Source organism: Rattus norvegicus, chromosome 6 (assembly GCF_021556685.1).
Source record: "Rattus norvegicus strain SHRSP/BbbUtx chromosome 6, alternate assembly SHRSP_T2T, whole genome shotgun sequence".
NCBI lineage: Eukaryota > Metazoa > Chordata > Mammalia > Rodentia > Muridae > Rattus > Rattus norvegicus.
The window spans coordinates 41,358,546-41,378,425 of record NC_141539.1 but is presented as its reverse complement, the minus strand read 5'-3'; the positions used below and the strand labels follow the sequence as shown (position 1 = coordinate 41,378,425).

At 42.0% G+C, this 19,880-nt stretch overlaps 1 protein-coding gene across 4 annotated transcripts in view; it reads right to left on the bottom strand.

Moving 5' to 3' along the window:
* Positions 1-19,880, bottom strand: part of Cyria (CYFIP related Rac1 interactor A) — a 108,837-nt gene that overhangs the window by 23,690 nt on the left and 65,267 nt on the right. For all 4 annotated transcript variants that reach the window (XM_087552593.1, XM_087552595.1, NM_001106718.2 and 1 more), the window contains one exon: positions 9,235-9,314. In XM_087552593.1, the coding sequence (XP_087408719.1) occupies positions 9,235-9,304 (70 nt within the window). In that variant the 5' untranslated portion in view covers positions 9,305-9,314. The remainder of the gene's footprint in view (positions 1-9,234; positions 9,315-19,880) is intronic.

The following is a 19,880-nucleotide window of genomic DNA, read 5'->3' as shown; positions in this document are numbered from 1 at the left end:
GACCTTACGCACCCACGTTTGTTGTCAAGAACTTACTGAATTCCATGTGTCTACAATTTTTAATAGATAAAACCACCCTTTTATCAGTCAAGATGAAGGTATTTTTGTTCATGGGAAGGGACTATACTGACCTCGCCTCCTTGGGCTGTAATTGCTAGTCCTGATGCATGTTAACTGCCAATGTTTTGCGTGTCACTAGAGGCTAGGTAGAAGGCATCCCTGTGGAGGATGCTGATGCTTTGCTCAAAGCAGAATGCTTGGCATTCCTCGGCGCTAATGGGGGAGGAAATAGTTACCTTTGTTTGTCAGAGAGATTTTCAGTAAAGCTACCATGGGGAACAACAGCAGGCCTCAAACTAGAGAGAGGCTGTCAAAGGGAAAGACGTTATCTCTATAAATCAGCCAAGGCCTCATCCTGTCTTCAAAGGCAGCAGGGATGAGCACCCCTTTTCCCCACAGCCTACTTAGGCCTGTAAGGACAATCTGACAGAGAAGCAAATTAACCTAAAATAATCTGAGGAGAAGACACAATTTACGAGATGTCTTTGGTCTTGAAGGCAGCCCTGGCATTTCATCATGAGGATGTATGACTATCTCTGTGCCCCGATGACTGCTGGGTAAACACTGGAGGGAGGAACAGCAGAAAGGATTTACCCAAACCATAAATTAAATCTGCAGCCCCTCTTCCCACCCACTTCCTTACTCTCGTAACTCCTCCCGCCTTTTGAATAAACTAAGAGACATAAATAATTACCTGGTGTTAACTTTGGGGACGTCTAATGGTAATAACCTATAGCAGGTTACTGTTTATGGAAGCAGCATGAAATTGCAAAAGTCCATTGGAAAATGTAAGTGGGACCAGGCTGACACATTTGTTTGGACAGGGCATTAGTCATTACACACCAGAGCCCAAAGATCTTTCCTTGGAACAATCACCCCAGGGACTGAACAGGGTGGGTGAAGGATGGTGAAGGGTTGTCTATTTTGCCACAGGATTCCTAGGAGGAGGTGGGACTCTAAGGCTGTTTTGAGATTAAATTTAACACTTATTGAATACCGCCCTCAAGGCAAGCCAGCTAACCTCTCTAAGCTCCAGATTAGATCTTGGGCCTAGAAGGGGAAGTTAATAATAGCCCTGTTTGTTTCCTACCTGAAGTGATGTAGGGGAAATTTAGACAAGGTTAAAGGTCTTAGAAAGTTGGAATGCTAGAATACTATGGAATTTAAAAATTTTTCTCTCTGTGTTGGTTTATACATAAGAATGCATGTGTGTGTGTGTGTGTGTGTGTGTGTGTGTGTGTGTGTGTGTGTAGGCACATAGGCACAGAGGCCAGAGGCCAGAAACAGTGACAGTCCTTATTTGCACCTTGTTTGAGAGAGGGTCTCTTGTTTCCACTGTGAACACAGGCTGGCCAGCCTGTGAGCTTCCAGGGATACCTGTGTCCTCCCACCTCCAGGTGAAGGACCCTGGGGTTGCAGACATGCATTACCACATCCAGCTTTACTTGAGTTTGTAGAATTCAAATTCAGGTCCTCACACTTACATGACAAATTCTTTACCCAGAAAACCACTTCTCCAGGCCCTATTAGAGCATCATTGTCCTTGCGGACTTGTGTCCTATCCAGAATCTGCTTTGTGGGTTTATTCTGTTTTTTATTTTATTTTATTTTATTTTATCTTTTGTCAAGTAAAAGGCATTTGGACTAGAAAAAGACATTTGGTCATCTAATAAAAAAAATTTTTTTCCCTCTTTCGGATTCTCCAGCCTCCTCTAAGCCACTTTAGCAGATGCAAAATTGGCAGATGGCAGGTGAAAGAAGAGATCAGTTGTGGCAGGAAGTGAACCCAAGTCCTCAAAGGGATCCCAGATGACAGACTAAGCTGATACCAACCATTGTTCTCATGAAGAGGAGACTGAAGCCTTTTGTAAGTAGGACGATGGGGTGATTTTTATAATTTCCTTATTAATCACTCCCTACACACCACTTTTATCCCTGGATTAATTTATGAGACATGAATTTGCCTCATAAGAACATCATTTTTAGAGATTTATCTTTAATTTTTAATTATGTAGGTATGTGTATGGGGGAGGGGGACATGTGCACTTGCGTGCAGGTGGTCCTTGGAGGCCAGAGGCACTGGTTTCTTCTAGAGGTGAGTTACATGTGGTTATGAGCCCCCTGGTGCTGGTGCAGGCACTTGAACGTGGGTCCTCTGTGAGAACCATGTGTGCTCTTTACTGCAGAACCTCTTCTCCAGCTCCTCCATTGTGTTTTGCTGCTCTCTACTAAAGAGTATTTCTTTAGCCTAATTTAGGATATGTTCTTCTGGCTAGCACAGAATTTGATCTCCGTTGAGATGTGACTAATTCCTGTACTACTGTCTCTGTTCTACTTGCATCTGATTTTCCCAGTGAAATAAAAAGTGCCATCCAGAAGGGATAAGGCCTTCTAATGCCCTCATAATAATGTGGCATACCCCATCTTTCCAGGTTTCTTTGTCCCCATCAAGAATTTACCACCATAACTGCAGCCTCCTTAAAAATGGGAGGATTCTTTGCATATGGCCACTCAAGTACTGTCCGCCAAAACTACTGAGAATATACTTCATGCTCAACAAGATGGCAGACACGGGATGAGACAATAGTCTTAAGACTTGATTTTCTATAAATCTTCATCTCAAGGAAGTGAACACTAGTGATGGGGTTAATATACAGCAGCAGCAGAAACCTACGTTGTTCAGTTGTTGACAGTGTGTCACACAATGCCTGAACCGACACTACATCACAGATGGCAGCTTCTGTGTCTGCCTCCCAACCAGACTGCAATGCAAGATCTTCAGTCAGTTACACCATGACTAAGAGCGGCTGGTACCCAGAGTACCTTTCAAGATCGACTGAAAAACTTGATTGTAATAACCATAAGACAGTCATTCTGCTTCCATTTAACATGAACAGAGAATGAAAAGGTTGTATAAATGTAAGTACAATGGTGTTCAGCTTTAATAACGATATCCTGTAATACATAAAAATACGGATGAATCTTGAAGGTGTTATATTCGTTGAAGTAAGCTAGTAACAGAAAGATGTACACTCTGTGATCTCACTTAGGAGAAGTACATAAAACTGTCAACTGATAGATGCAGAGTATAGAGTAGCATCAGGGGCACTGGAGGGGGTGGGCAACATAGCTGCTAATTAGCAGAAAAGTAGCTCTTGTTATGCAAAATAAGTCTGTTCTAGTTGTAGGCTGCAAGGACTGGGCTAGTTAAAAACAGCATATTATACAATTAAAAATCTGGTGAGATGATAGAACTCATGGTGGAACAGAAAATATTTTAAAAAAAGGAAAGTAATTAAATCTATGTGTGAATCAGTTTCAGCCTTGATTAGTCAAAAGCCTGTTAAATTTTCAATTTGAGGAAATCAAGGAAACCTCACTGTGCTGACTATATATTCAAGGACACAAAAATTAATGTTAATTTTGTTGTGTGGAAACTCACAGTGCTGTGACAAATTTTCATACTGATATGGAAACAAATAAAAGTCACGAAGAATATTGCTTTCTTTCTAATGAAGAGAACAAGTCACATAGTATACAAGCAAAGCCTTTGTGATTTTTATTGTAAGAGCTGAGGCTATGTGTGGACTGAAATATAATCATAAAGGTAGGACAATGGGGACAGGTGATTTCAGGCTTAGCAGAGGGTAGGCAAGAAAAGGTAGGTTCCACAAACACAGGTAACAAGCAAATAATGGAAATATTCACATGTTTAAACCATGCACAGATATTGGCCTGGAAGCCAAGAAATCCTAGGAGTTCATGTCAGAATGAAAGTTGGTGTCATCTTGCCAGCGTGGTGCCATGAAGCCAATGCTGACAAGAAAGAGTGAGCGCAGGATGTAGAATGTAAGAAGATAACCCTGGCTGTGGAGCTCTGGAGTCTACCCAGAGGCATAGGAGAAAGCTCAGGTTTTAAATAACCCCACGCTCTGCGTCCTATGAGAGTCCAAAGCAGTGACCATCCGTGGGAGCATTCTGTGGAATCATGGGAGCCAAGGCATGACTCTGAAGCACAGCCAAGGCACAGCTTCTATTGGAGTCAATGTGGGAGATACAGAGCTGACTCAGCGAGGCAGGGAACACCCATCTACAAGACACCATCAGATTAGGTGGTCTGTCTACATTATAGCATATTCCACTAACTGGCATCTCTTAGTGATTACTAATATTTCACTGAAGAGATAACATATTTTATTTGCCTATTCATTGGCTCATGAGCATTTGGGTTTTATTTTTGAGCTATTGTGAATAATGCCACCTGTAGTACTCAAATACAACCTGGTGTATATGTTTTCATTTTGTCGGGCATATACAGCAACAGTCTGACCATACAATAACTTGAACCTTAACCCCGAGTCACTTCAAAATCTCTTTTAAAGCGGAACTGCCATTTTACTTCCTTACTTGCCTGAGGATTCCAATTTCTTCATAATCTCTCCCAGACTTTTATCATCTCCACTTTGATGATACCCACCCTGGTGGGTATTCTCTCATGGTAGTTCTGCGTTGGCTTTCTCTCCTAGTTAATGATACTGAATATTATTTCCATGGATACTTATCTTCCTTGACGAGATGTCTGCTCAGATATCAGAACAATCTTTTGAATAGTTTAAGATAGTTATTCTTGTTGTTGTTGTTGTTATGTGTTGTTGTTGGTGGTGGTGGTTAGGGTGGTGGTTTTGGGGTGTGTGTGTGTGTGTGTGTGTGTGTGTGCGCATGCACATATATGTGTGTGTATTTGTGTGTTTGAGACAGAGTGTTACTTTGTAACTTAGGCTGTCCTTAAACTTACTATATAAAGTCTCAACTTGCCTCAAACTCACAATACTCCTTCTTCTAGTTCCTCAGTTCTAAGGTCACAGTTACATAACTACTATGCCTTGCTAAGCTATTTGAACGTCTACTGTCTTGGAGAATATCACTCAAAACTTTTAAAAGCTTGCTTGCTGTAGCTCACCTGGTATCAAGCATAATGATGGCTACCTGGATCCATTAGTTAAAGAGGGTGACCAAACTGGCTGAGTATAAGAAGCATCTAGAACACATCCTTACAGACTAGACCACTGAGTCAGAATTTTGGGGTGAAGCTTTTATAAAAAAAAGAGCTCATCATATCTAATCACTGCAGTCTGAGAATTACTGTAACCACTTATGCGGAAGGTTGATGCCTGTTGTCAACCTTGGAGGTCATTGTGGAGGCTCTGACTGAGCAACTCCATAGGGTTTCAGGCATACTTCTTGTGTAATGTCCTTCAAACCATCACTCATGAGAGAACATTCGTTCATCTCCCTCACCACAACCCAGCCTCCTGGCTTTCAAAGAAGAAATGGAGACACAGTGAGGAGGCAGAGAGAGAAAGAGAGAGAGAGAGAGAGAGAGAGAGAGAGAGAGAGAGAGAGAGAGAGAGAGAGAGAGAGAAAACACAAAAGGATGAAAGAAACAATGAAAAAAGATATGGAGGAAAATATATTGTGGGAAAATATAAGCATAAAGCATAGAACTAACTGCTAAGGTCAACAGGAATTTAAATCAGATCTTTGCCACTGAGGAGCTCAAGGACAGATGTATCTAATTTTGTATTATGTTTTGACCCAGCTTAATTATGTCTCTTTGACCCAGTTCAATTATATCCCATCACTGACTTCAAAAAGAATATTCAACAGTGAGAGTAGATGTGCTAAATTCATTTAAGCTGTTACTACATGCCACTCCAGCCGGCCTTCCTCTCTCCACCCCTCACTCCTTTACTCTTTACCACCCAGCCTTTAGATAGAAAGCAACAAGTCTCAAATGTCTTTTCCCAAGGTGACTGGTGACACCTGACTTACTCAACCATCATCTCCCATTTAAACTGTTCTCTTCCTAAATTGTTCTCTGTGTGTCTGCATTTGGATCCATTTGCACTCCCAATGTTCTCCCCACTGCCTAAATTTGGCCTACTGTGTTCTCCTTTTACAAGACCATCATCCATGCCTGATGCTCCTGTAGTACTCAAACCCCACCCCCCAACATAAGGCCAGTTTCTGGGTCACAAAACAGTAGGGCTCAGGCTTTGACCCCAGAAATCTGAACATAGAATATTCTTTTATCTTTATACTGTGGCATCTTTCCAGGACTCTGTAGTTACTGAAGTCCCTTTCAGTGTAGGGCCTGAAGTTCTCATCTATTCAGCTCTCATCTGTTTTCCCATCTCCGGAAGGGATTTTAGCTCTTCTGTATGGATGCGAGCTCTAATTATGGGCCTCCTGCCTTGGGTTAACAACTGTACTTATCAACATCTAACCCAACCAGACTTCCATTCAAGTCTTCCGCCCTCCCCCTTTTACCAACAGGTTTTTGGTACTCTGTCTAAACTGGGTTTCTTGCTGTTCTTTGAACACAGCCTTTCTATTCTAATCTCTGTGCCTTTCATCATAATGTTTCCATCTGTTGGAAAACTCCTCACCCCATCTGTGCCTGCAGAAAAACTTGTCATTCTTTAAAGCCCACTAAAATGCCACCTGTTGCAACATGCATTCTATTCCTTCTGTGGTCCTCCAATTCTAGAACAAGATGCAAGTTCCATTCCCTTCTGTCCTCTGGTGGCATGCTATGCCTTTCTAAAGTCTCCTAGTTTGTCCTCAACTAAATGCCAATCTAGTTTTCCACATCAATTCTCATTTAGCTCCATCCTCTGCTGGTGTGTGGCTGACATGGATGTCATATTATACTCAACATACCCTTTCTTGATGGGGCTGCAACCTACAGACTCAAGGGAAAATTCTTCCTCAAGTCATTTTCTACCTTTCTAACCAATCATTGTTCTTTCTTGGAAACCTCTTTAAGAAATAGTGTATCTAAGCCAAGGGTAATAGTGTTGCAGTCCTTTAAAACCAATACTCAGGAGGCAGAGGCAGGTTGATCTCTGAGTTCCAGGCCAACCTGGTTTGTAGAGCCAGTTCCAGGACCGTCAAGACTACACAGTAAAACCCTGTCTTAGGTGGTGAATGTGAGGCTGGGGATATTTAGGACAAAGTGAATGTATTTGCTTGTTTCTTTGTTTTGAATTTTCATGAGATGTGTTTAGTTTGTCGAGGAATAAGACACGTTTTTCCTAGTGAGGAACAGAATGATGGTAGGGTACTTCAAAGAAGCTGCAATGATGAGCATTTCGGAACAACAAACCTGGGGGTGGGGTGGGGTGGGGTGGGGCAGCGGCTAGAGGAACCCAAGTTCCCATATCACCTTCCTAGTCATTCCCTATGTGGCTTTAGCTCAGTTAACTCTCTTCCTAGAGTTTAGGGAAATAAAACTAACCTTGCAGAGAATACAAAAGGGATTTGTTTTCTCCGTGGAAAAGGAAGCAGAAATTTGTACATTTTGTTAAATTTATAAGTTATTTCTAGATTATATTTATAGTCCTCAAAGAAAGCCACCAGGCACAGAGATCCGGTGCTTCTTTCCTTGTCTTGATAAAAAAATTATAATATCTGTAAAGAGAGTGTTTGTATCATGGACATCAAATTTTAATCTCTCCAAATGTATGATTTAACTCCCAGGATCTTTCCTGAAATAGTACAACAGTGTCCAAAGCATGTGTCTGAGTGTAGTGACCATAGGGAAAAGGAACTGAGCCCTCTCCAGGCGACCTTTCCTGCTAGGCAGGGGAGAGGAGCTTTCCAAGACAAACCTTTGAGCCCAAGGGAGGAGCAGTTGGAAACAACTGTTTTAGATCCTTGCAAGTGTTATTTGTACTCTTTCAAGGTTCTGAAGATTAACCCTCACAAGTAACTCAATATTCATGACAGGGTAGAAAGCCAAAAATTCAAGACAATTAGACAATCAGTGGTGGCCACTGAATTCTAGCAGGTAGGTGGGAGTCAGGGCAGATGCATGTGGCACTTAGGACTTCCCAGCAAGAAAGTACATGGAATTACTCTGGGCTTTAGATGTTCTAAAACTGTGAATGAATGGAGTCTTTAACGTCTTTAACTACTGTATGTATTGAATTCGATAATTCAAAATGCATGTTATAAAAATGGAAAAGAATGGTTAAAGTAGCAAAGTAAGGTGGTTAAGATTATAGACAGCTTGATAAAGGCTAATACTGATGAATCTCACTTTAACAATGATATATGCACATATGTGTGCACCCATACATACAGACAGGCAAAGATTTCAGGAGGATCACAGGTAAATTCACCTCTTGAGCTCAAATCCTTATCAAACCAAGTGGAAATGAAAACATGTTAAACCTAACCAAGTCAAAAGACAACAATCAGGGTGAATTGAATTAGATCAGAAGCGAACTGTATTTCGGGAAACACGACTAAGATAGTTTTCAGAATTCATGAGTTCTGGAGACATTTTCAAGGACAGCACACAACACCTGTAGAGAGCTTTCACTGTGCAACTTGGAAAGGTCTTGTAAGATTTAATTAACAAAATCACTAGAAAGGCTAACCTATATGTGAAGATGTTCTGACCATTTTCTTTAACAGAGATAAATACTTGACAAATTGAAGTTTCAAACAAGTTAAAGCCGGCAGCAGATGTGAGTACAAAAGAGATATCTGGCTGTTGATATTGTGGGTTGCAGTTTAAAACACAAAGACTGCCTTATGACCTGGAGTCTACATTAAAAGAAAAAATAGGGAAATTCTAGGCTGTGGCAAGTTGATGATAAAAACTCAGGTAATAACCTTTTGAAAAAAAATGCATATGTACATATAAAAAAATCCTGAAATAATTTTACACAATTAAATAATACATAAAATAGACTGCACTGATGAGAAATAATAAGTCTGGTTTCTGGTGGTGGTCACCTCTTTCTTACATGTATAGTGATATTTAATGCTAAGTCATGTCAGCTAATGTGCTTGCTGTTTTTCTTTGTAATGTGGAATAGTGTTATATACCAAATCATAGGGAAAATTTTGATGAGATTTATGCATATTCTACCAAAGCTAATCCTTTTGAAATCAAAGAAAATTATGGGTCAATTAAAATAACCTTCCTTTGGGTTTCTAAATATCATAAAGAAATGGTGGGGGAAATTGTTTAGAAACAATGTCAGGACGAAATGCATAGTACCATTTGGATTTGGTTTGAGTCTCATACAGAATCTCTATAATTTCCCTATGAACAAGCTGCAAAGTTTCCATTATTGTGCTGTAGTGCTTGGAACTTACTTTCAAAATCCAGGAAGAAGTGTGGATAATTCTCAATTTCCCGGGTCAGGACTTTGAGCAAGTTTCCCATGCCAGCAAACCTAGGAAAGACAGCACAAAGGCAGACACCATCAGGGATGTGAAAAGCTGACTCAGAACCGTCACCTCACAGCTCATCCCTGAGCTGCTGGGTGATAAGTGTCTCTGAGGTGAGTCTCTCCAAAGCACAGCAGTGGGGGAGGTGTGTGTCACGGGCCTCTGGAGAACACACTTGTACCCTGCATCCCATTCACTAAAAATACAAACTGAGTAGTATCCTCTTAGAAATTAAGCATCTTTGAAGCAAAATTCGGTTATTTCTATAAAATGTTCCCTTTTCCTCTTACAAGCCATGTCACCATATACTTGATACCTCTGCGCTGCTTTGTTTCCTGCTGTCATAGAGCACATCACTGGACAAGTATGACAGAGTGTCACTAAAATAGCTGCTGGGAATGGCCAGGGTTTCTTTTTTCTTCTCTCTTGTGTTCTTGTTTTTCTTCCCTGCCTTTCTTCCCTACTCTTTCCCCATCTCTCTCAGACTCGCTAGGTAGCCCAGATTTCCAGGGTCTAGCTTTCTGGTCCGTGTTGTCCTTGAACTCAGGATCTTCCCACCTTAGTCTCCTAAATGCTGAAGCTCCAGGTGTAAGTCGTTGTGATCAGCATACATTTCCTGAAGTTTGAGGCAAAGAGTTCAGGAAACAGATTTAGGGTTCCAGGGACTCTCGTGATGTGTATAAGAAGCAAGAATTTTCAATGTGTAACTCCTAGACCTGTTCCAGATTTCTATTATTTGGTGTTTTAATGATAAGACACTACTACATCAAATACAAACGTGTAAAGCTTTGGGCTGGTAAGACAGCTCAGGAAAGTAAGGCACTTGCCGCTATGTCTGACAACCCGAGTTCAATTCTCAGCTCCTACACAGTAGAAGGAAAGAACCAACTCCATTTGCTAAGGTGTCACCTGACTTTTGAACATGAGAGCATGCATACACGCACACACACACACACACACACACACACACACACACACACAGAGAGACAGAGAGAGAGAGAGACAGACAGAGACAGAGACAGAGACAGAGACACAAAAACAACAATACATTTCTTTTTAAAATACAATTTAATACAATTTAAAAAGAAATGAAAGTCACATTGTCAAGAAAGCTATTCTCAATGAGACAGCAGCCCAAGGGGTTGGGGAATTGGCACAGGGATTAAGAGTCCTCATTGCTCTTGCAGAGGACATGTTTTGAGTCCCTGCATCCACACGGTAACTCCAGTTCCAGGGAATCTGAGGCCCTCTTTGAACTTTCATGGCTACCAGATATGCATATGGTATATTCATATATACACACAGGCAAAACACTCATAGACACAAAGTAATAGTATAAATAAAATTAAAAGAAAGCTTTTAAAAGAAAGGAATAGTAGCAGGGACATGTGCAAGCGCAGGTAAAACCACCAGAGAAATACAGCTTTGCTGTACATCTACAGTCATCAAGCTAACATGGTTTTTTGAAGTAAACAGCAAACTCTCTACAGCTCTCATTAACTGTCCTTCAGGGAGGCCACTCACCCACACATCCCATTCATTCAACATATTTGTGGGGCTGAAAGCAGGTCAGGGCCTGAGCTCTTCAGAAGGTCTTCGTCTACCTCTGCCATAGAGATGATGGTGGTACTTAGTGTCATTACCACCACCATCATCATTAGCCTAACAGCCTTCAGACGCACTCAGGATTTTCTTCTGCAAGACAGACTTGGTAGGGTGCATGCAGCTCTCCAGAGAGGACCAATGGAGGACTGCACTATAATTCTCTCTTCTGAAGGAACATCTTCCTTATTCTTCCTGCCATTCTGATTTCCATCTCCTGCCTCTACACACTTTTTTTTTTTTTGTGAAAACATATCTGAGCAAGTCCCATGAACTGCAAACTCGGCCAGACGTAAAGCTCAAGATTGGTATGGTCCATCCAGCATGAGGTATTCTCAAGCCTCTTGGAGCTCGTTTTTAATGAGCAGTTCCAGTTCTTCCAGGCAGACGATTCACTTAATAGTAGGCTGGCTTTCATACCTAATAATGTAATGGAAGTTAAATATTATTAATTTCCCTACTTTGCTGTGATGAATATATCTCAGGTTCACCTTCCTCCTGAACTCCTGCTTGGTACATGACTGTCCTACCATAATCACGACATGGGAAGTATGCTAAACTTTGAAAATTTATAGAAGCCCCAAAACAAACAAATCTGGAGACATCTCCAAATGTTAACTGGAGAAGTATAACTCTCCACGAGGTTATTCGAGATGGTTGGTTAATTATGGTAAATATTTTGGGACACAATTCTAACATCATCCATGGCCAGTTACCTGGAGCATTTGGGATTCTAGATGTGTGGACTCTCAATTCAGAAACACTTGGAACAAATGACTTGGAGGCATGGTGCACTGTTAGGCGTTAACTCCATTCCGATGGAAACTTGGAAGCATGACTTTCAAACCCAATGCAAGATTCCTAAGTTTCTATAGAAATATTTCATCTCATCTTCTTCATGGGGAAAAGATGTGATGCCTGCTATGTTTTTTTCTTTGTCAATAATACCTGAGATTTTACTCTTGTTTATGCAAGTCCATCAAGTTAACTGGTGAATCAGATGATCACCAAGTACAGTCATCTACTTATTTGATTGTTTGTTTATTATTTATTTATTAGTCACATGTCCAGAATCGAACCCAGGGCCTTGACTACAATATCCTTGAGCCTTTGATATATATCTCCAGCCAACCACAGTACTTTTTAAACTGAACCATGAAATCCACTTAGAAAGGCCCCTCACCTACATGCTTCATAGCAGGGCCTCTCCTATCTGTTCAAACATCTCCTTCATGGTCACGTTGCTACGTACCACAATACTACAGAGATAGTTTACTTAAGATAGATTAATACTTGAGATTAGACATGCTTTATGCCAGTCAATAAAAGAATAACATTTCATCCCCTCCTGGAGGTTTCAGATACTGACATATTTAAGTGTGAGCAAAGAGAATGTGAAGGGCTCATTGGGGGCGTGAAGGGTAGAGAAGCAAGCAGGATGTGAAGTTGAGTCTATTGGGCAAGTAAGTAGCCAGAGAAAGAGGCATTTTGCATGTGAGCTTTTGCAGAATCGAAGAGCAGGGAGTAAAAATAATAGTTCCTTTCAGGATTTAGTATTCAAAAACTAAGACGACGAAGATCACAGTGGGCAAATATAGACATTATGGCTAAGAGCAAGTGAAGACAAGGAAAATTCCCCTCTGGCTCAGAGACGCTGCTTCAAAGAGGATATCTGAGGGCACACGGAGTCACCGTTCCTGTGGCAGAGCAGGACATATGGGTGACAGAGCTGACTGCTCTGGTAGTCCAGGGGTATACTCTGCAGAGCTGGGAAGTCTGGTTTGCACGTTCTATTCAGTGACTTAATGGTTGCCCTCCTTCTGTGACTCGCTGCTCCTGTTTCAAGGATTGTCATCTGCTTGTCATTCCTCCCCAGCTGGTGGAGCTTACGTCACAGAGAACACAGCAACGCAGGAGGTGCCCAGTGCCCCCAAGGAACCTTCTTCCTAAAAATGGTCATATGAGAACAATGTGACTACAATTTGTTCTTGCTCTTTGGTCTTACAGAAAACAGGCCACCATTCATAACTGCCCTTCAAGAATTGATCAAGGCTATGTTAGGCATCCTCATGTACAGAACATGTAGTGAGGGAAGCGATGATTTCAAAGACACGTGATACCCAGACTACTTATAGCTTAGCATTCACCTGGGAGTTTAATCTAGCTGAAAGTCTATAAACACATCCTGACACATAGAAAATGCTCAAGGATGTTCATTGACTATCCATCCATATGTGGAAATAACAGTATGTACCTGGTTCATATAAAGAGAGAATAATATCTACCTAGTACTTATGAATAATAGTATGTACCTGGTCCTTAAGAAGAAACTCAGCATTTTATAGAGAACCAACTATGTGTTTATAAGATTTCCCATACTAAATTTGTTCAAATTTTACAACAGCTTGCAAGAACCTATGCTTATGTTCACATTGGTTGACAGAAGCAGGAAGGGTTTAAAAATGGATAACCGGCAAATGACTTTGAAAGTCCTACACACTTGATCTTGAAAATCTTAGAACGCAAAGTTCAAGCTCTTCTCTCCATCAGAGACAAAGTTAGCACACTAGACTCTTTCCAGGGCTCCTGTCTGGAGATATAAGAAAATTTATAGCCATATATATATTTATGTGTGTAAATATATATAAACCATATATATGTAAATACATATATAAATCATATATATATATATATGATTTTATTACAGACACACATTACTTCTCCATGGAGAGACTCTAGCTTCTATTGAAGACCAAATGTGCTTGTTCTATGTCAGCTCTGCTCAGTGGGATGTAGAAGACTTTGTTCTTCAGAAATTCAGAGAAGACATCAACCAAATGGGGCAAGATATCGTACACATGCCTTTTTCACTCAATAAGGAAGACCTGCCTCCAGAGATCTGGAGAACATAGGTTGAGAAGGGTTCTTCCATCTAGGGGATATTAGGCGTTAGGAAATAAAAGGTATATAAAGTGCGTGACTGGCCTAAATCCCTCTAAAGAGTCAAAGCACATGGTATTTCTCTGATCATGTTGGTATCTGTAAAGACAATTTGCATGTTCTTGACATGGGAAGCATCGTCTTTAAGGGCTGGAAATTTTGGATATACTTTTCTTTTAATATTATCACTTTCTTGGCTCTCGGTTCAACTGACATTTACAGAACTGGCTCTATTATCACTCAGTGGAAAATCTACAACTTTCCAAGAGAAATTATTCACTGCTAACATTTTCAGTTTCAAAAAAGGAGAAAATTAATACATACACGCGCACACACACACACACACACACACACACACACACACACACACACACACACACACTTTGCAATTCTACTTTGGTTTGGAAGAAAAAAGTTTAAATGTCAGCATTAGCTGTCTTCCCAGAATATAAAGCCATGTGGAAGTAACCACGGCTTGTTTTTAAAAAGCTATGTCCATAGTTTAAGGGATGTAGTCAGTGGTTAGAATGCGTACTGTCATCCATAAGCTCATGCATTTGTATGCTCGGTCCCCTATTGGTGGCACTGTTTAGGGAGTAGCACAGGCGTCCTGGAGGAACTAAGTCACTGGGGGTGGGCTTTAGAGTTCATAGCCTCACCTTAGTTCCAGCTGGCTCTCCCTGCCTTCATGTTTGCAGCTGAAGGCAACACCCCTAACTTCCTACTCCTCTGCCGTGGCCCCTGTCACAATTGACTTTTATTCCTCTGGAACCGTAAATCTGTAGCTTGTTTTTGGTCATAGTGTTTTTACCACAGCAACAGAAACATAGTGAATACAAGGAAACTCTGTTTTCCACATCAGTACAATACGGGCTATGGGGAAATGTGACCTGTGAACCATGTATAACAACATCTCCCTGCTCAATTTTTGAGAGATGAATATTTTATAAAATCATCTAGACGTCTTTCTTTTAAAGTTATGAAAATGTAGAAAATGAATTTCTATAGCAAACCACTTTCTAGCAATCTGCATGGACTCAGAGTAATCAAGGACAGAGGGAGAAAACAAAAGGGCGGTCTTAAAAGTCTTGTTTTGCAACCATCATTTTTTTTTAAATTCTGGTTTGTTTTGTTGCTTTGAAACATCTAAGGCAGGAACTAGTCAATACCTCCTTCAGAAAGGATAGTATTTGGTAGCACTTTGAACGAACTACTACCTCCCTGAATCTAGGGTATTTAGTCTTTTGGTGCAAAGACTTTAAGAATCAAAAATTCACATCATCTGTAGCTCCATGTTTTGGGAATTCGAAGTTATGAGTGATATAACGTTAGTTTTTTTTTTCTGTAACCTAGTTCATAAACCATAAATAAACCATGGATACATATATTCATATGAACGGCATCTATTCATATGACATCACACTGTTGTTCATAATGCATCTCGTCGCATTTGTCTTCAGTGTATGCTTGTAAAACTCTGGATACCTACATGATGAGACTCATTTTACACAGTAGAACACCATGACTTGGGAGATAGTAAGTGTTCTATTCCCAGGCACTACATATGGAGCCTGGACTTCCTGGTCTGTAGTCTCAGTGTATCTCAAATTCTTCCAGAAGGCACTGGGCATGAGCACTGGAGCCTCTTTTTCAATATCTGAATTTAGAGGACAAAAAAAAAATGGGCTCTGTCTGTGGATTAAAGCCAGGAGACCAGATGTCAAGGACCACAATCTCACACTTTGTTCCCTGCCATAAGAGTAACGGGATGCCCCCATTTAAAGACATAACATCGTAAGCTATGGCATGCTTCTCTCTCTCAAGGGTTTGTACTCCCTGTTAGAAGTGTCTCTCCCAGCCCTGCTGACTGAGCAGGCCCAGTTCTCCCCCTGACATGAACACCCTGAGTGGGAATTCAGAAGCTTTGCACACCGTTCTACTTCCCTGGGGAGCATGTGCTCACTGCAGCTCCTCAGTAGGGTTTACCTGTGTCCTGCAAAGAGCATCTGGCCCAACCATCCCAAGCTAAGCCTGTCTTTACACCTTCCCATTCATTTCCACACTGCTGACTACACAACTTCCCTAAATGTAAGCCTTCATAAGTTTCCATGGACACCCACTGTCTGCAGGGCAACCGGACCCCAAATGCATGCCCTAGACACAGAAATCCTGGCCTTGGCTCCCTTCCTCTGTCCCTTTTCTTTCTTCTATGTGCTCCCTCCACTCTGGCCACAAGCAATACTTTCCTTATTGCTTCCTCATTGCCCCAGGGCCTTTGCATGTGCGGCTCTTCTTGCTTCACACTCTCACTCGCCAGCAGGTGGTGACAACACTTCACGACTCATCATGTTTAACTTTCACAACCAATACATTAAGTAGAAACCATCGCCATCCCAATTCCCAGTACCCTCTACCCCAGCTTCGAAGCTACTGATAGCTGACGGCTTCCAGGAGAGGTGGAGGCAGCTTCCTTTGGAGTGTGGCTCCGAGTAGGTAGACCATGGTCCTGAGGATGGTCCTACACCCATGTGTATATGAGCAGCACTAATTTCACTCAGTGGGTTATGGAAGAAAAGAGAAAGAACAGCTGTGAGGGGAGGCTCTGCCTTCTTGGAAAGAAACCCCAAATCATCCTGATTTCTCGCCTCATTGCAACCCAGACAAACCCTTATGCCCTTGAGCAAGTTGCTTCTCTTTGCTCCCTTACCAAGCTATGTGCGGCCTGTGACACAGCTCAGGACCCAAACCGCATGCTTTCTCATGGCCTGTTCTGAATGTGAGGTGTTCTGGGGAGAGCTGCTGTTATAACACCTCATTGCATTCCTCGCACTTAGAGCGGGGGTGGGGGGGCTGGCAGACAGTCAATACTTTGTCTAGGGGTTCCCAAACATTGGTTCCCCCCAAAGTAAATGAGAAAAGCAAAGGCCGCAACAGGAGCTGTTTAGAGAACCAATGCTAACCACACACATCTATATTTCTGTTTTGATTTATTTTACAGACTGAAGGTGACTGTCATATCTTTCCTCCCCAGTGTTTATCTTAAAGTTTTACTGGCTTATAAAATGTGGACATCTGGGAACTGCGCACGCGCGCGCGCGCACAGACACACACACACACACACACACACACACACACACACACACACACAATGACTTGCCCAGGACTGAGGCAAAGCTACATGTGGAACCTGACCTCCCAACTTGCAGCATAGTGCCTTTGTGCGTCCTGCTACCTCATTATCTTGCTTTGCCTGGTAACATCTTGCTTTGCCTTAAGTCTGGTGATGCTGGTGGTGATTCCAGTGTCTGAGTTTGCTGAGGTCTACAAGCAAGCATCTGAACCTGCTTCCCACCAGCTCCTCTTGCACCTCCTGTAGCACAGAAGGGGAACACCTTCCACAGCCAGGCGTGTTGTGCGAGCTATTGTCGATGTTTCGGACTATTTGTCTTCCTTGAAAATCACTGTTTTCCGTCAGTGGACAGCTCTCGCTTCCCTCTCCCCTACAGAGAAGGTAGTTAAGCTCCAAGTGCCTGGCCCTCCTTAGTGCGCCATACTTGGCCTGACTGGTACACTTTCCCATTCATGAAATGCGTGTGTCTCGTGTGTCCGGAGAATACGCTCGTTGTCAGCTTGCTTCAGTCCACACGTGGTGGGACCTTTAGCAGTTAGAGAAAAGAGAGTTCCCTTCCATGTTGAAACATCCTCGGGAGACTGGAGAAACGTGGACAAGTTTTGACTGGAGGGTTATACCAAAGGACAAGATGCCACTTTAGGAAAGCAGTAGGGACGGTGTAGTTGCCAAGGCAATCAAGATTCAGAGTGGCACCATCGGGAGAGTAGTGGCTGTCACTGTTATAGAAGCTTCCCAACACTATCCTATAAGGCCTGGACACCTTGGCTCCTCTGCTGGCATCCCAGGAGCTGCTCCTGAGTGAAAGGGTCCCACCCTGATAAGTCTGATACTTAGTAGAGATATTTTTTTTTCTTAATGATAACAGCAGAGCCTCCCCTGCTGTTTAGAATTGCAAGCGAATTAAGCTACAGGCTTCCCTTTGCTTTAACCCAACCATATGGGATACAAAATGATAGATGGCTGTAAAAACAACAACAAAACAAACAAACAAAACATGCTTCTTAGGTTTGTGTTTGCCTGGTGTGATGGTTTGAATAATAATGGTCCCCATAGGCTCATTTATTTGAGTGCTTAGTCACCAGTGAGTGTGTCTATGTGTCTGTGTGTCTGTGTGTCTGTGTGGAGCTCAGTATGACACTGCTTAGGCTCAATCTGCCTTGTTATGTGAGACAGAGTCTCCAACCTGGAGCTTGCCAGGTAGGTTGGGTTGGCTGGCCAGCCTGCCCCAGAATCCATCAGTCTCTGTCTCACAACCTTTTTGATGCTGAGTCCTCAAATGAGATTTCAGTACCTTGGAGCTCTAATGCTTCTGGGACTGTAGTATATGGAATTGCTTTTGATAATGTTTTGATACTTATCTAATGCATGGAATTTCAGAGGCTCTTTTCTCTGGTACTACCTTTCCCCTGCACCTTTACGGCTTAGCTCATGTTTCGCCTCCTGACAGAAAGCTAGAAACTTCAAGAAAAGGTTGGGGGTGTGTGTGGATGGATAGCTCTTGGTAAAGCATGAAGACCTCGGTCTGTTCCTCACATCCCAGTTGAAGAAGACAGATGGGGTAGTGCATGATTTTGACCTTAGTGTAAGGCAGAGAAGGATTCTGAGGTGTGGCCTTGTTGGAGTACGTGTGGCTTTGTTGGAGGAAGTGTGTCACTGATGGTGGACTTTGAGGTTTCTAAAGCCTAAATCAAGCCAGGGGACTCTTTCTTTCTGCTGCCCGTGGATCCAAGATGTAGAACTCACAGCTACTTCTCCACACTATGGTGCCACCATGCTCCCTGCCATGAAGATAAGACTCTGCAATTGTAAGCCAGTCCCAATTAAATGCTTTCTTTGAGAAGAGTTGCTGTGGTTATGGTGTCTCTTCAGAGTAGTAGAATGGCTAAGACACCTAGCAAGCATGAAGACTCAAGAATGATCACCCAGAACTTTGCAGAAAAATCTGGGCATGGTGGTATGCATTTGTAATGCCGGTGTTGGCAAACCAGCCTAGCCTACTTGGTGAGCTTTATTCAGGCCAATGAGAGACTGTCTCCTAAAAATAGCACCTGCTGTTGTCCTGGTCTTTACATATAACACACACGTGTGTGTGTGTGCACGTGCGCCTTACAAATCACTTCTCAATGAAAAGTAAGTTATATTCCTTTAAGGGTATAACTAGATGCACTTCTGGTATGTGTGTGGGGGTGGGGTGGGGTTGGGATTACATCAATGCAATGAAAGAGTTTCAGCTTGTCAACTCTAGGAAACTGAATTTGCCAGGCAAATTAGTAGTATAAAATAGCCGGGCTGGGTGGTGAGTCTTCACCAATCTGCCATCTTGGGGATGAAGTCATAAGGCTTTCAGTTCCGTTGCGGAATGAGTTGCCAAGAATCCAGCAGACAATTTCATTCCAGAACGAAGGAGGAACAGCGTAGAACTAAGTCTATTAGGCTTTCATTTGACCATAAAAATGAGTTAATGTCTTAAATGTGTTTTCAAAATGTTTTAACACTATAAGTAATGTTGCTCAAATGGGGAAATGTCTTGAATACTCTCACAATCATTAAAACTGAGGTGTTCCTCAGAAGGGTTTGGTATCCTCTGAGGAATCCAAGCTGCTGGAGTCCAGTTGTGAGCCAACCCACAGGAATTCGAAGCACACACACACACACACACACACACACACACACACACACACACACACACCAAGAAACTATAATGGAACTGAGCAATTAAGTGCAGGCTAAAATAGCCTTTTCAATATCTGAGTTCAGCTTTTTAAAATAGACTTTTACCTCATCACAGTTAATTCTCCCATAAACACCAGTATTACAGCAGCAAAAAATGTCCAAGAAATGAGGGCAAAATTAGGCTCATTTTAGTCAACGTGCCCCTCCCTGCATTTTAAATCCT